Below are 14,223 nucleotides of genomic sequence, written 5' to 3'. Positions count from 1 at the left end.
AGAGGAAGGTTAAAGAAACAGGTATGACTCAGAGGAAAGGAAAAATCAACAGATATGATGGTTTAATTGTATGAATTCTAAAATACACTAAACAAATGGAATAATTTGACCCTTCTGATATGAAGACCTCGTGTTATTAAATAGAGAGCACCTCCTATATTCACCTGAATGTACTTCTAGAGAAAATTTCAGTGCTTGGAAAATTCCAACAACTTATCCCCCCAAAATGACAAGTTCACATTCTTATCTTTAAGAATTATAATTTATTTCACATGATAAATTACAGAGGAAGTTGACCATGAGACCAAAGACCCGAGTTCTTTTTCACATGCACTAAGGGGGGCTTTTCTGCCCACATCCCACAGCCCCCTCAGAGGAGGAACAAGGACAGTCACAAAGGCTAATAGAGAGGTCCATGATCAGCACTGCTGGGAACAGACCTCACAGGGCTCATCTGCTGGGCACATGGCTACTCATCGGTCATCTCTGGTGGGGCTGGGAGCAAGGTGAAGAGGACTCAATATTGCAATGTAGGTAAGGTGGGGTGGTCAAGGCCCATTACCAAAGGAGTACAACCCTACAAAAAAGTAACTTATAATTAGAAAATTCACTGTGTCACTGAGTTGCAGGAAAAGTTGATTGTGAGAGAGAACTTAAATGAATCAGAGATGGACACATTAGTGACATCATGACATCACAGGATCATTCAAGTTACATTAACTTGTGTATAAATCCCTCTTCCACAGCATACCATAAGCAGAAGAATAGCTGCACTATGTATAAGATATGCCTCTCTTTTTATATAACATCCCTTGCCCATCACAGAGGAGTACGACGAATAGCCAATTGCCTTCCAATTGTTTAACATTCATCTCTGGAGCTTCAGAAAGAAATATTTCACTGGGCAACATTTATTGGGGGTGGGAGGGAATACACACACACACAATTGTCTCCCCACAAGGAAATGTATAAATCACAGAACTACAAATACCGACCATTCCATTCATATACTTAAATAAGAGTTTTGACTAACAAGGTCTAACTTGGAATACCCAGACTTCCTGATTTTGCTAGGCAGTCCTAGTTCATGCTTGTTTCCCAACCTAATTATTAATAGTGTGGTATCCCTCTTCCCCATTAAAATGTGTTCCAGTTTGGACAATAAATTCTATGATGGCCTTGCCTAAATCGCTATTATCTTTCTAATGTGACATTAAGCTTTGGCTGTGAAGCTGGCAAAATTAATGCTGTAACTGACCCATGAGGATATGAGTGGTCAAATTGGTTAAATTGTCCTGCTTTTTCCCTTATGGGGAAGTCATGAATCTGTCAGTGTAAACAAAATGAGGAGGGCTTTTAATAATGAAAGATTCAATTCTGTTCCTCTATATTCTTTTGAATATGCTATTTGCATACCCTGCCGTGATCACTTTGGAATAATGGAGATTCTCTTGCCAGCCACCAGGGATTTTAAATGTCACAAATAGTTACTTTTATCTTATTTCTGGCTTGCTAGACAAAAAATAGAAGTAAGGACTTTGAATCAAGAGCTATTTATTTTTAAGTTAATAGTACCCAAAGGCCCTCTTTCCACTTAAGTCCCACCCCATCCCCACTACCAAAGCCTAGAATTATTAGAACCAGCGTTCACACAGAGTAGAAAAGCAGACACCAAGCATTCAACTGAAATCCAGGGTCCCCTGCCACACTACCCTCCCCTTACTCTCCCAAATCGCTGGTTTGATTCTGACTCTCACTCTGTGAGAACATCAGTGGGAGAGCTATTAGGAGTGAGGTGAGTGCACACCCAGTGTTCACCCAGGACAGCAAGTAATAAGGCAGGAGATCTACTTACCCGCACCCCCATAGCAGCCCCCTGACTTGGGGATCCCAAAGATTTTAGAGCCCCACCCCACCCTACTGTCCCAGCACCCCCTGGGCATGTCTGCATATGTTCCTGTCCCACAGGTAGCAATATTATGATGGGATATCTCAGAGTTCAGTCCCATAGATGGCCTTATAACGTAAGTACTCTTCTAAGCACTGAAGAACATTGTCATCCACCTTTGGGTCAAACTTGTTGGCCAACAGGTGATGGTTTTGAAGAATCCAGTGCAGGTCCCCAATCCCATAAATACAGATAGACCGCTGGTGGATTCCAGAGCAAGGGGCATAAGGTGCCCCCATACTGATGTCTCCCTCATGGCTTTGCCACTTGACCAGCCTGGCAATGGCTATCATGTCTGAGATGTGAAACTTGGGATGGTAAGGAATAGAACCGGGCATCCATGGTGCACGCTGAAGGGTAGCCCATAGATGCTCATCGGGGCTATAGGTGTCCTTTACCCATTCAATCAGTCTTCGAGACTTGGGGTTCTCTAAGACATGTCGGACGAAGTCTCGAGAAGCCACAATATAGGCATTCCCTGTGAATATAGGTATATTCTCAGGAGGAGGATCCTTCATCTTGCTGGTTATGTACAATGTGTCTGTTACCTCATAGTGATATTTCCAGCGAGACTTCTTGTACTCAGTAGGTTTTTCTGACTCCATACTGTTCTTCCCATTCAACATCTTGAGGGCCAGGACTATCTCCGCATTGGTCTTTATAGGAAAGTCTGTCCCACATGTATTTAGTAAGTATTTCCATGGCACTGAGCTCCGGAGCAAGTCTTCCATACAGTTCAGGTCAGCCTGCACCCTGGACCAGGAGGCATAAACCACCCGAACCAACTTACTGGCTATGAAGACATTTGGGAAGCATGAAATAATCGCCTTGACTGCCTCTTTGAAAGTTTCTGGGGATTTCTCATCCACATGGACACAGTATATGTTCTGAGGAGCATACAAAGCTCGCAGCAGTCTTTCAAAGTTTTCTATCTTCTCATGGACCACCATAGAGTATGCAATTGGGAAGTCTAACTCTTCTTTGCTCAGAGGGAACCGTATGAACTTCCTTTTGGCCTTAAAGTGCTCACAGTCTCGGGTCATGTTAAGGTAGTCCATGTCTGTTAAAGGCTTCCGCTTCTTCTTGACCTCCAGGTTGTCCAGGAGAGCCTCCGACACTGCTTGCCAGTCCCCTCGGATGATCCTAGAACAGTTGATGGATCTCTTTGCTGGCAGCTTCAGCGACTGGTACAAGATGTCCCTACAGTGCTGGCTTCGAAAATCTCTGGACTCCAGATCCAGGGAGTCAAAGTCACATTTCAATCTAAGAGAAAATCTCAGAGCAACAACAGCCAGCAGCACATAGCAGCCCAGGGCCCACAGGTAATGCTGCCGGCAGCGCTTCTTCCACCAAATCATCTTCATGGAATGAGAAACCAGTGGAGTTTGGGCACAGGAAAGCAAGTAGAGGATGGAAGCCTTGGACAGAACAAAATGCCTTCAATTACAAACTAACCCTGAATGTATTCACAGGAACAGCAAGTTCAACTCCAAAGTGATAGCGAAGAGGTATTTCTTCTCTAGACAAGTATCCTTGGTCAAGACCTGCCTAGGAACCTCTTCCTCCCAGCTTGTCCATGGAGGTCTATAACTTGACCCTACAAACTAGCTGTTCATGCTGGGCTCCAGATCTGGCTCCACCTCCACCCCAAGAGAAAAAGACAGGGAAGCAGAACTGAGTACCACTGACGTTGAGTAAGAGGAAGTCCCTACCCACCTTTCATTCCTCTGTCTTCACCTCCACCCTTTACCACTCAGTTTCTAACACAGCTCTTATCTGGGGCCTGGAATTTTTAATCATTGTAGGGAGACAATCCAGGAAATTCAGACTCTCGGCATCCATTCTAGAAATGCAAAGATTTAAATCCTTTTAAAAGAAAAAGTACAGGGGCTCTTGGCTGGCTCAGTTGGGAGAGCATGCAACCTTTGATTTCAAGGTTGTAAGTTCGAGTCCCACATTGGGCGTGGAGATTATTTACAAATAAAGACACTTGGAAAAAATAAGTAAAATCAAAAGTACATTGCTAGTTCTTGTTTGGCAATTTGTTATTAGGCTGCTTTCACCACATGTAATTCATTGGTTAGATGTGGTATCTAGCCACCCTTAAAAAAAATGTTCTTAGGGATGCCTGGGTGGCTCAGCGGTTGGGTGCCTCCCTTCAGCCTAGGGCATGGTCCTGGAGTCCTGGGATCGAGGGCCACATCGGGCTTCCTGCATGGAGCCTGTGTCTCACTCTGCTTGTCTCTCTGTCTCCCTCTCTCTCTGTGTCTCTCATGAATAAATAAATAAAATCTTTTTTTTTAAAGTTCTTGAAGTACAAAAAATTGGATATAATCAAAAAATGCATTGTAATCATTCATATAATTAACTCAGTCTATCCAAATTTAAAATATATCTATACTCAGAGACATACAGAGCTATGCATACACAACATTTAATGAGTGCTTTCTATGGGCCAGAAATATTTCTTTACATTGTCCAATTTAATTTTCACAACATACTTGAAGTGCAGTATTATTAGGCCTCTTTCACAGATAGGAAAACAAAAGCTAAATAACTTGCCAAATACCGTGTATATTTTAAGAAGGAAATATGGGACTCATCCCCACACCCCTTATCCCCAGGTTTTTTTGTCCACAAGCCTAATATTTCTTCCTCCAAACCACAGCCACCTTTTAAATAATACAAAACAGGGTACTGGGTACCATCAAAGAAAACCACATGATATAGGGGGGAAAAATCCCTAACAGGAGCAAAACAAAATGTGACAAATCTTCCCAACAAAGACTATTTTCCTTTGTTGTATTCTAAGCATAAGATGATGCCCTTCTTGGTCATAACTTTTATGGGAATCTAAAAGGAAGAAAAAAATGAATCATTAAGAAAATTCTCACCTTTTTAACACCTTTGTTCTTGCTTAGGAAAGGTCACTTGCCAGGGTATGATTGTTTCCAAGAGAAGATGGACTGGAATCCATGGAAGCACACATGTGAATGCCACATCCCCTTCTTCTAACCCCTCCAAAATGTTTCCTGATATTCACAGGATGTCCACGAACAGTCTCAGGCTCCTCCTCAGTCTCTGCGAAGTAGAGAGCAGCAGGTGGCTCTATCACCTTCCAGTTTCCTGCTCCTAGATAAGAGCACAAGCTCACATAATGTCATTCAAGAGCATATGCTCAAGTATGCGTCATTCGGGGAGGTGAATAAGGCAGGAAGAAAATGCTGGCAGTATCTGAGAACACAAGCAGGTATTTTGGCCAGAACAACCGTCTGTAACCATGCTCTCCTGCCACAAAATCATTCATAAAAACCTGTCAATGCTCACACAAGAACCTGAAAGCTTTCCCACCTCCCTTAGCAAGGAACCATAGAAACACAGATACACCCATGCCTCAAACCTTTATTTTTCTTTTAACTTTAGAAAAAGTCCGTACAACCAGAGTTTGTTCTCCAAATGGCAACTGCTAAAAAAAAAAAAAAAAAAAAAAAAAAAAAAAAAAAAAAATCCATTTACCTGTCATTCATTGTTGTTAATAATCTGTGAGTTGTAGAAAATAACCACAGGGTTCCAGATTGTAGACCTCACTCACTAATGTCTGGGAGTCTAGGGTCTTGGTGGTGGAGGGACTGGATTAATGTTTTGGGCTGTTGAGACTTCAGCAAGAGCCCCAGGGGTGGCTTGGGCAATACAGGGGGGCGGAAATGGCTTCTTCAAAACTGCTTATACCGTTTGCCACTATTTCTCTCCTGAACCCAACCCTCCCCACCACCTGCCCCGAACAAAGCAGCCTTCCTGGCTAAATATTTGAGAGGGCAAATTTAATATAAAGAACTTAAATAGATATAAAGTTAAATAGATAACTGTAGGAGAGAGGGAGGGGTGTTAGGACACCCTAAATTAGGGAAGTAGCAATTGCTGTAACTAGCCGGAGGAGGAATGAAGACAAGTTTTGGGAATTTTTTTAATTTAAATTTTAGGAAGAAGGGTGCCAAACAAGCTGAAACTCAAGACCTCTGGGATAGGGACACCAGCAGCTCCTCCTGGGGTCTGGGGTCTCTGACCTCGGAGGAGGGCCTCCGGGCTGAGATCCCACCCTGACGTCTGCCCACCGTTACTGTTAACTGGATTCAGCGCAGTTACACAAAGACGCCGCCCCTGCCAGGTAAACAGGCGTTGACATGGTGATGCTCACAGAAGCAGGAAGTAGACAGGAAGTAAACAGGAAGTAGGCAGGAGGTAAACAAGAAGTAGGCAGGAGGTAAACAGGAAGTAGACAGGAAGTAGACAGGAAATAGCAAGAAATCCCGCCTCCTGTCCCTCCAGCGCCCCCTGTTGGCCGAGCCCAACTGGGGGCGGAGCCGACAAAGCAGAAATCCCAGCTGATTCCAAAATGTGGGCTCCATCTGAAGACAACGGCACAGTAATGGAGGTGGGTCACAGTTACCTCCTCCCTGCAAGAACTGGTTATGCAGCCACAGTATAGTCTAGGGAACTTGGGTCTTTTCTTTTTTGGGGCCTCTTCTGCCTGTTTCTGACTGTGGAGATGGAGACAGGCCAATGGGCAGGGAGCCATATAGGGTCATCTGTTCTCCCACTTTTATTGACCCCACTCCACTGGCTCCGTCTTCTGTCGGCTTCCATCATTCAGAGTCTGTGTGGCTATCTCTTCTGAGCTGTGACATTTCTGAGGCAAACACAAGGAAATGGCAAACGCCCGTTCAAGTATCTGAATCTGCAAAAATCTCTCCAATTTCTTTATGTATGACTTTTCTTTGATGGCCTCCTCCAAGTCCCACCTTCTTACCCCTAAAAATCATACCACAGAATCTCTCGATTAAAGGAAAATTTTAAACATTTGATTTTTAAGGTAACCAAATAGGTATCCACTCTTATTTGCTAAATATATGCTAATATAACTTCAATGGGTTGTAAAATACGATGAAATCGGAGAGGGAGACAAACCATAAGAGACTCTTGACTCTAGGAGACAAACAGGGTTGCTGGGGGGAACGCAGGTTGGAGGATGGGGTACCTGGATGATGGGTGTTAAGGAGGGCACTTGAGTAGTGAGCAATGGGTATTACATAAAACTGATGAGCCACTAAACTACTTCTGAAACTAATAATACATTATATGTTAATTAATTGAATTTAAATTTTTAAAAAATCAACTAATTGTAGATATAGTTGGTTGAGATAATCTACATAGTAGGAATACCTAGTAGGTAGTACTTAAAGGCACACCTGGGTTTTGGTAAGACAGTGAGGTCTGAATCCCGGCTCTGTCACCTTCGAGCTGTGTGATGATGGGCAAATTCTATAATCCATCTATGCTTCAGTGATTTCCTTTGTATCATTGGGACTAATACCAATACCTATTTTATAGGATGGCTGTGAGGGTTAAACATGATAACACATGTGAGAGACTTGGCCTAATACCTGCCATATGCAGGTCCTTGATGAAGCTCACATAGGCTCCAGTGCCAGACCACAAAGGCCTGTTTTACAAACAGGATAGCTCAAGGAGGGTACAAGTAGCACTCTTGAACTCTGGATCAAGCGAAGGTGTTGATGCTGGTAACGTGGCCAGATGGGTGGACCAGCAAAAGGCCTGAAAATGTCCCCCTCTCTGTGCCCCGAAAGAGATTCAGTTTAAGTGGTCAGCGTGAGCCCCGCAGGGATGAAGGGCTGAGCTGCAGCTGAGTCCAGGGAAGTGCAGGAGAAGGAATGGAATGGCTGGAGGTGCAGGAGAATCAGGAGCCAAGCAACCTGCAGAGGTCACTCAGATGGACATTCAGGATGGTCGCACCTTCCACACTTGCAGTCCATGCTGGCCTTGAAGATAGGGGTAGGCGAGAGGGAGGCAGCGGTCCCACAGTGCCTGGGAACCAGGCTGTTTCAAGGCAGGACACCAGACTCAGAGCCCAAGGCCCTTCATTAGAGTTTCTTCTACCCCTGCTGAACCTGGAGGCAAAGGTGTCCTAGAGTTCAGGATGACAGGAAGATATTTACGGTCCCGAGCACTGAAAATGATGAGGGCACTCACCTCCCTCGACTATCAAAAATAAAAGCAACACGAAACCAGATAATAAGTATGAGAACACAGCTATCTTTGCTCCTCAGGGACCAGTAAGATTCATGAGTTCAGCCTCCCCACTGGGGAAATAGCTTTGCTCTCATCCCCGGAGTTTTGAATTATAAATCCTTATATGACTGTGGGAAGACCTAGGAGTTCTACCAAGAGGGAACCTGGACACTCAGCCGGGTTCCTCAGGGTGCATCCAGAAGAATCCAGTGGAGTTCAGCATTAATTTGGATGAAGGTTCGGGAGACCCTACAGTACTAATAATAGAGTCAGAAGGAGGCCCAGGGCACCAGAATCTAAGCATTTTAAGCTGAATTAACAGATTGGCAAATGCCCCCTTTCATCACTTATAAATTAAAAAAAAAAAAATGATAGTCACACACAGAGAGAGAGAGAGGCAGAGACACAGGCAGAGGGAGAGCAGGCTCCATGCACCAGGAGCCCGATGTGGGATTCGATCCCGGGTCTCCAGGATTGTGCCCTGGGCCAAAGGCAGGCGCCAAACCGCTGTGCCACCCAGGGATCCCCCTCATCACTTATTTTATATGGTGGTGTTTACCTCTGGGAGGCATCAAGCTTCATCTCCTCATCAGGCCAGTAGCTCCTGGAAATCCTGTTCTTTCTGACTCAGCACCCGGCATTGTAGACATTAGAACTCTAAGGCTTCCCGGGAAAGAAATGCTACACTGTGATAGCAGACAGCAAGGGCAACCCCATGCACTGGCAAAGAAGGGAATGTGACTCAGCGAGGCAGAAAGTAAGAATAGATAAGCAGACCCTAAGCCAGGTTAATGTGTTACTAGTGGTAGAGTGGGAGCTGGGGTTTGAAAGGAACCATAGGTACTGAGGATATGCTCTAGGTCGGTGGGCTCTTGGGGAAAAGGGGGCTTTGACATCTGGCCACACAGCAGTGGTTAAAAGACCCAATACGATCAACTCTGTCTCGAATCAGGGCTGGACTACGAAGCCCACGCTCAGCCGCGGGGTGCTGGCTGGCCAGGTGCTCACCAGGCCCTCCCCCTCCACACCCCACAACCTGGAGTATAAAAGGGAAAGAGATTCAAGAAAGAAAAAAAAGACACCTCTCCCCCCCCCCCCCGCCTCCCCCCCTCTGAATTCAGTATGTACCTATTCACTAGATGCAGGAAAGACTTCCCAAACTAGGAGAGAAAGCCTTCATCTCTTCAGGTGGATACAATCCCACCTGCTCCCTCCTACTCACCATCCCAAGGCAGATCATCCACTCAGTTGTGAAGGAGGCCTTATGTGCTCCCTTCATCCCCCCAGATCCCCAACTTTGGGTGGCACCCCTTTTCTACCAAAGCCAGGCTCGGGACCACAGACCCAGAGGGCAGCCACAGCCACGTTCTCCATCTGCTGGCCTCATAAACCTGTCAAAATGCACTGGATCTCACTGTGGCATGGTGGGGTCAGCGTGAGGACCCACAGGCAGTAGGTTCCCCAGAAAGGTTCCCCAGAATGAACAGAAGCCTCAGTGTCCCTGGGAGGGTCTTTTAAGTACTAGAGTCTTGGAACTATGGCTTAACGGGTATGGGGGACCCTTGAACAAGACAGTTTTAAACTATGCTGGTCCACTTAAATATGGAGTTTTTTTCACAGTGCAAGACTGTATATGTGGTTTCTCTTCCTTATGATTTTCTTAGTAACATTTTCTTCTCTCTAGCTTACTTTACTGTAAGAATACAGTATATAATACATATAATATACAAAATATGTGTTAATCGGCTGTTGATGTTATCCGTAAGGGTTCTGGTCAACAGTAGACTATTAAGTTTTTGGGGAGTCAGAACTTAGACATGGATTTTTGACTGTGCAGTAGTAGGGGAGAGCAACTCTCAACTCCATATTGTTCGAGGGTCGACTGTAGCTACTGGAATTAATGGGTAGAGACTCCTGGAAGTAAGCTATGCACCGAGCTGAAGCTAACTGAAATCCAAACAGGGATTAATTAAAATTAAAAGGATTAATTTTGCTTAGGAAACTTTCTCAAAAATAACCTGCCATAAAACAGATTTAGAAGCATGGTAATAATGAGATTAAGGTGGCTCCCATTGTGTCATTTTTTTAAAAATTTTATTTATTTATCATGAGAGACACACAGAAAGAGGCAGAGACATAGGCAGAGGGAGAAGCAGGCTTCCTGCAGGTAGCCCGATGTGGGACTGGATCCCAGGACCCCGGGATGATGACCTGAGCCAAAGGCAGACGCTCAACCACTGAGCCACCCAGGTGCCTCCATTGTGTCATTAAGAAGTAACCTAAATGGAACAATAAATGGCATGTGACATGGCAGTGCTTCATTCATTCACCCCACTTAATGACTGTTGATTGAGGATATTGCTAAATTTTAATGCTGGAGATAGAGTTGATTGAGATGTTATCTACGTTCAAGGTACTGATAGTCTGAAAATAGATCACAGTGCCATGTGTGAGGGCAAACAGAGACGTGCACTGGATATAACAGAAGCTCAGAGGTTAAAACTAAAAAGGGAATGGTTAGAAATACAAATAAGTACGAGTGATAATGAAATCTAGGGGGGAAAAAAGAATGTATGTCGTTGCCTCCTGCATTGTCTAGGGAAAGGTCTTGGCTAGTGGCTATAGGATAAACAAATATATGGGTTAAAGAAAATGTTCCCTGAGAGAAGTCATTTGGGAAAAGAAAGTTAGATCTCTACCCTATACTATAAACATAAATTTCAGATTTAAATCTAAAAAGAAAAAAACAGTTCTAAAATTTCCAGATAGTGTATAGAATATCTTTATGATACTCAAGAAATTCTTTTTAGTATTACACCAAGACCAGAATATCATAAACAAAAACTAGATTTGACTATATGGAAACCATAAACTAAAATATCATTGGAACTGAGAAATGGGACTTCTGGGAAAGTTCTTTAAAAAGGAGAAGCTAAGTCCTTCTCTGCCTTCTTTGGGAATTCATGAATGCAGATGTAATGGCTTCAGCAGCTATATAGGACCTTGAGGCAACATTGAAAATGGAAGCCATGAGTTGAAAGTCCATTTTTGGACTTTGAACTTTTTTTGAAGTTTGAAGTCCAACTTCATTTATAGAAAAGAGCAATAAACTTATTTAGCCACTCCTTTTTCAGGTCTCTGATAGCAGTCATTCACATATTCCTAACTCATAGTGAAGTGGTTTCTTAATTCAGGAACATTTAGAATCCTAGGTATGAAAAAGGTACATGTTTCAGGGGACTAAGGAGAAGGTAGACAGAACAGGAGCTCTAATTCCCATTCTCTTTACCACCAGCATCATCTGTTTCTTATGAAAAACACAGAGCAGGGGGTGCCTGGGTGCCTCAGTTGGTAAGCATCTGATTCTTGATTTAGACTCAGGTCAGGTCATGATCTCATGGGTCATAGGATTGAGCCCCTCATTGGGCTCCCTGCTCAGCAGGGGTTCTGCTTCTCACCCTGCCCCTCCTCCCACTCATGCATAATCTCCCTCTCTCTCAAATAAATAAAATCTTTAAAAAGTAAAAAAGATACGGGTATCCTCTGCTTTCCTCATCCTACATTGACTTCACTTTACAAAAGACCTATATTAGTATGTGTTAAATCTGAAGAGGATTTTCACTTTTACCAAAAAAAAAGAAAGAAAGAAAAGAAAAAAATGTTATCATAATAATAAAAGTCTTTCTAAAAAGCAAAGTGGCTTAACAGAAACGTTCAGAAAGCAGGATACTCTTCCTTTTACACCTGTGCCTTATGAAAATTTTCCCAGGCACACTCTACTTTCAGACAGTGGGGGAAACCCGGGCTCTAGTCAAGTTCCCATTCACGATGCCACGCATCCCATCCTCTGTGCAATCTTGCAAAGATAAAGGGCATCTCACACCAAGCTGACCCAATTACACTTGTGGGAATATTTTTTTAAGTTAAGGGACTAACTCACTTGTTGGTTCTGTGAAAGAGCCAAAAACCAGGAGAGGTTAGAAGATGGTGCTTGTGAAGGGAGACAAGTGCCACTGGGCAGCCCGAGGGCAGGCAGAAAGCAGAAACACACAGTGAGGAGCAAACAGAAATAATTGGGGGAGAATCAGGAAAAACCTGTTATGTCACCAAATGAGTAGCAGAATAAGGAAGCCAGGCCTTGGTGGGGTTAAAGCAGGCAGGATCCTAACGCCGAGGGAAAGACACACATACAAATACGACATCACTCTGGAAGGTGTTGGCTGAGGCCAGAAAAGCTCAGATGAACTGGCACCCCATTCTCCAAACCCATGGATGGAAAGTTTTCTGCTCTGTCCTTTGCAACAGAAGCAAATGGGGAAGAGGATGATATCTGGGATTTAGGCACAAAATCAATTTCCAGGGACTGTCCAGGGCACATTCAAACTGATCACCAACCTGCGTAAAAATCTTCCTCTCCCTTGCCATGTGACTTCAATTAGCTATTGGCTTCTCCAGGTCTCAGTTTACTCCCTGTGTTGAAACTCTAGCCCTAAGCCTTGGCCCTAAAGCCCTAACCTCTGAATTGGAAAAACCAGCTCTTTCAATTCAGAAATTCTCTGATCCTGCTGCCTGGCATCTTTGTCCTGGGAGCAGCATGTCTGAGCCAAGGTTCAAGAATCCTTATTTGGCAGCAGAGCTCACCAAGGAAGGAAGGAAGGGAGGGAGACAGAAGTGAGGGGCTAGCTGGGAATTCTGGAAATGGAAGTCCATGTGGAAATGAGAAGGGCCCAGCTAGGTCAGTGACAATGGGGATAAGAAGATCAAATAGAGAGTTTTTTAAAGGATTTATTTGAGAGAGAGAAAGAGAGAGAGAGAGAGAGAAAACACAAGCAGGGAGGAGAGGGAGAAGCAGACTTCCCGCTGAGCAGGGAGCCCGATGCAGGGCTTGATCCCAGGACCCTGCGATCAGGACCTGAGCGGAAGGCAAGTGCCCTGAGACAGGAAGAATTTAAAAGCACCCCAAAGATAGATCTGCAGAGACTTGAAAACCAAATCTGAAAGCTCAGAGCCTTCTGACCCAAAGTTCACGATGGTGACCACAGGTCAACAGGTCACACGAGCTTGGAAAGGAAAAGTCAGTCATGCTAAAGTATGATTTTCACAAAAGTTAAAACTATGAGTCTCCACACATGTGCACCAAAAGCTCATTCAATTCACTCATTAAAGGGAGAGGAGAAGGAAGGAGGTACATCTGGCTCAAAGAACATCCTAAGAAACCGGCTATTTGTACACATTTATAAGGGAATGTTAAAATAAAGTTCCTAGTTTAGATACAAAACTGGTCAATACCCTCCGAGATGATACAACATCATCACATCCGGGATCTTCTACTGAGCACAAATTATTTGCATCTCTACAGAACAAGACCTGAAATTACCGGGTAAGTTCACGGAGTCTGAGACCTTAACTAATAGGAAAGCCAAACAAATGATTGTTCTTCCAAATTAGTGGTTCTCAAGCAGGAGAGATCTTGTCTCCCAGGGGACACTTGATATTATGGAGAGACATTTTGGGTCACAACTCAACAACTCTGGGAGCTGGGGCGGTAGAGAGGGATTGGCATCTAGTGGGCAGAGGCCAGGGGTGCTGGGGAATGCCCTACAGTGCACAGGATATCCCCCATGACAAGGGATTATCCTGCCCCAAATGTCAACAGTGTCAAGGGTGAGAAGCCCTGCCCTAGATAATTACCCCTGGAAGGGCTTGTGAAAGAATGCCCCAGAGCACAGCGTCATTGAGAAAATATGCCGCCCATCTTTTTTTCTTATTTATATGTTAGAAATAATTTTTAGTGATAGTAACCATCAACCATCTGCCTTCAAAGGAAAATCAGGTTTTTTAGATTTTTTTTTTTTAAAGAGAGAGCGTACAAGCTGTGGGGAAGGCGCAGAGGTAGAGAATCCCCAAGCAGACTCCCTACTGAGCACAGAGCCCACATGGGGCTCAATCCCACAACCCCCAGATCATGACTGGAGCTGAAACCAAGATCCAGAGGCTCAATCAACTGAGCCACCCAGACACCCCGAAAGTAGGCTTCTTTTTACAAACATTTCACCCAAGTCTTTTTTTTTTTTTTTTTTTTTTAAGTTTTTCTACTTAACCTTAAGGACAAGAGAAAAATTCACTTAAAACAGAATGCCCCTCCCCGTTTACTGGGCATATGGTCTGATTAAGCTCTCATAGCAGGT

At 44.1% G+C, this 14,223-nt stretch overlaps 1 protein-coding gene across 5 annotated transcripts; it reads right to left on the bottom strand.

Annotated features, from left to right (window-relative positions):
- Positions 1-240: 240 nt before the first annotated feature.
- GCNT3 (glucosaminyl (N-acetyl) transferase 3, mucin type) lies at positions 241-8,752 on the bottom strand. 5 transcript variants are annotated; one of them, XM_072808830.1, is made up of 4 exons: positions 8,595-8,752; positions 5,465-6,635; positions 4,843-5,080; positions 241-3,366 (listed from the first exon to the last, which is right to left on the bottom strand). In XM_072808830.1, the coding sequence occupies exon 4, from the start codon at positions 3,310-3,312 to the stop codon at positions 1,993-1,995; it is 1,320 nt and encodes a 439-aa protein (XP_072664931.1). In that variant the 5' UTR covers positions 3,313-3,366; positions 4,843-5,080; positions 5,465-6,635; positions 8,595-8,752; the 3' UTR covers positions 241-1,992. The 5 variants fall into 5 exon arrangements, with proteins under 5 accessions (XP_072664931.1, XP_072664933.1, XP_072664935.1 ...); XM_072808832.1 differs by having other exon boundaries at positions 4,843-5,029; XM_072808834.1 differs by having other exon boundaries at positions 6,396-6,635.
- Positions 8,753-14,223: the final 5,471 nt, after the last annotated feature.

The sequence above is a fragment of the Canis lupus genome, chromosome 32 (assembly GCF_048164855.1).
Source record: "Canis lupus baileyi chromosome 32, mCanLup2.hap1, whole genome shotgun sequence".
NCBI lineage: Eukaryota > Metazoa > Chordata > Mammalia > Carnivora > Canidae > Canis > Canis lupus.
The sequence above is the reverse complement of the archived record's forward strand: the minus strand, read 5'-3'. Positions and strand labels throughout refer to the sequence as shown.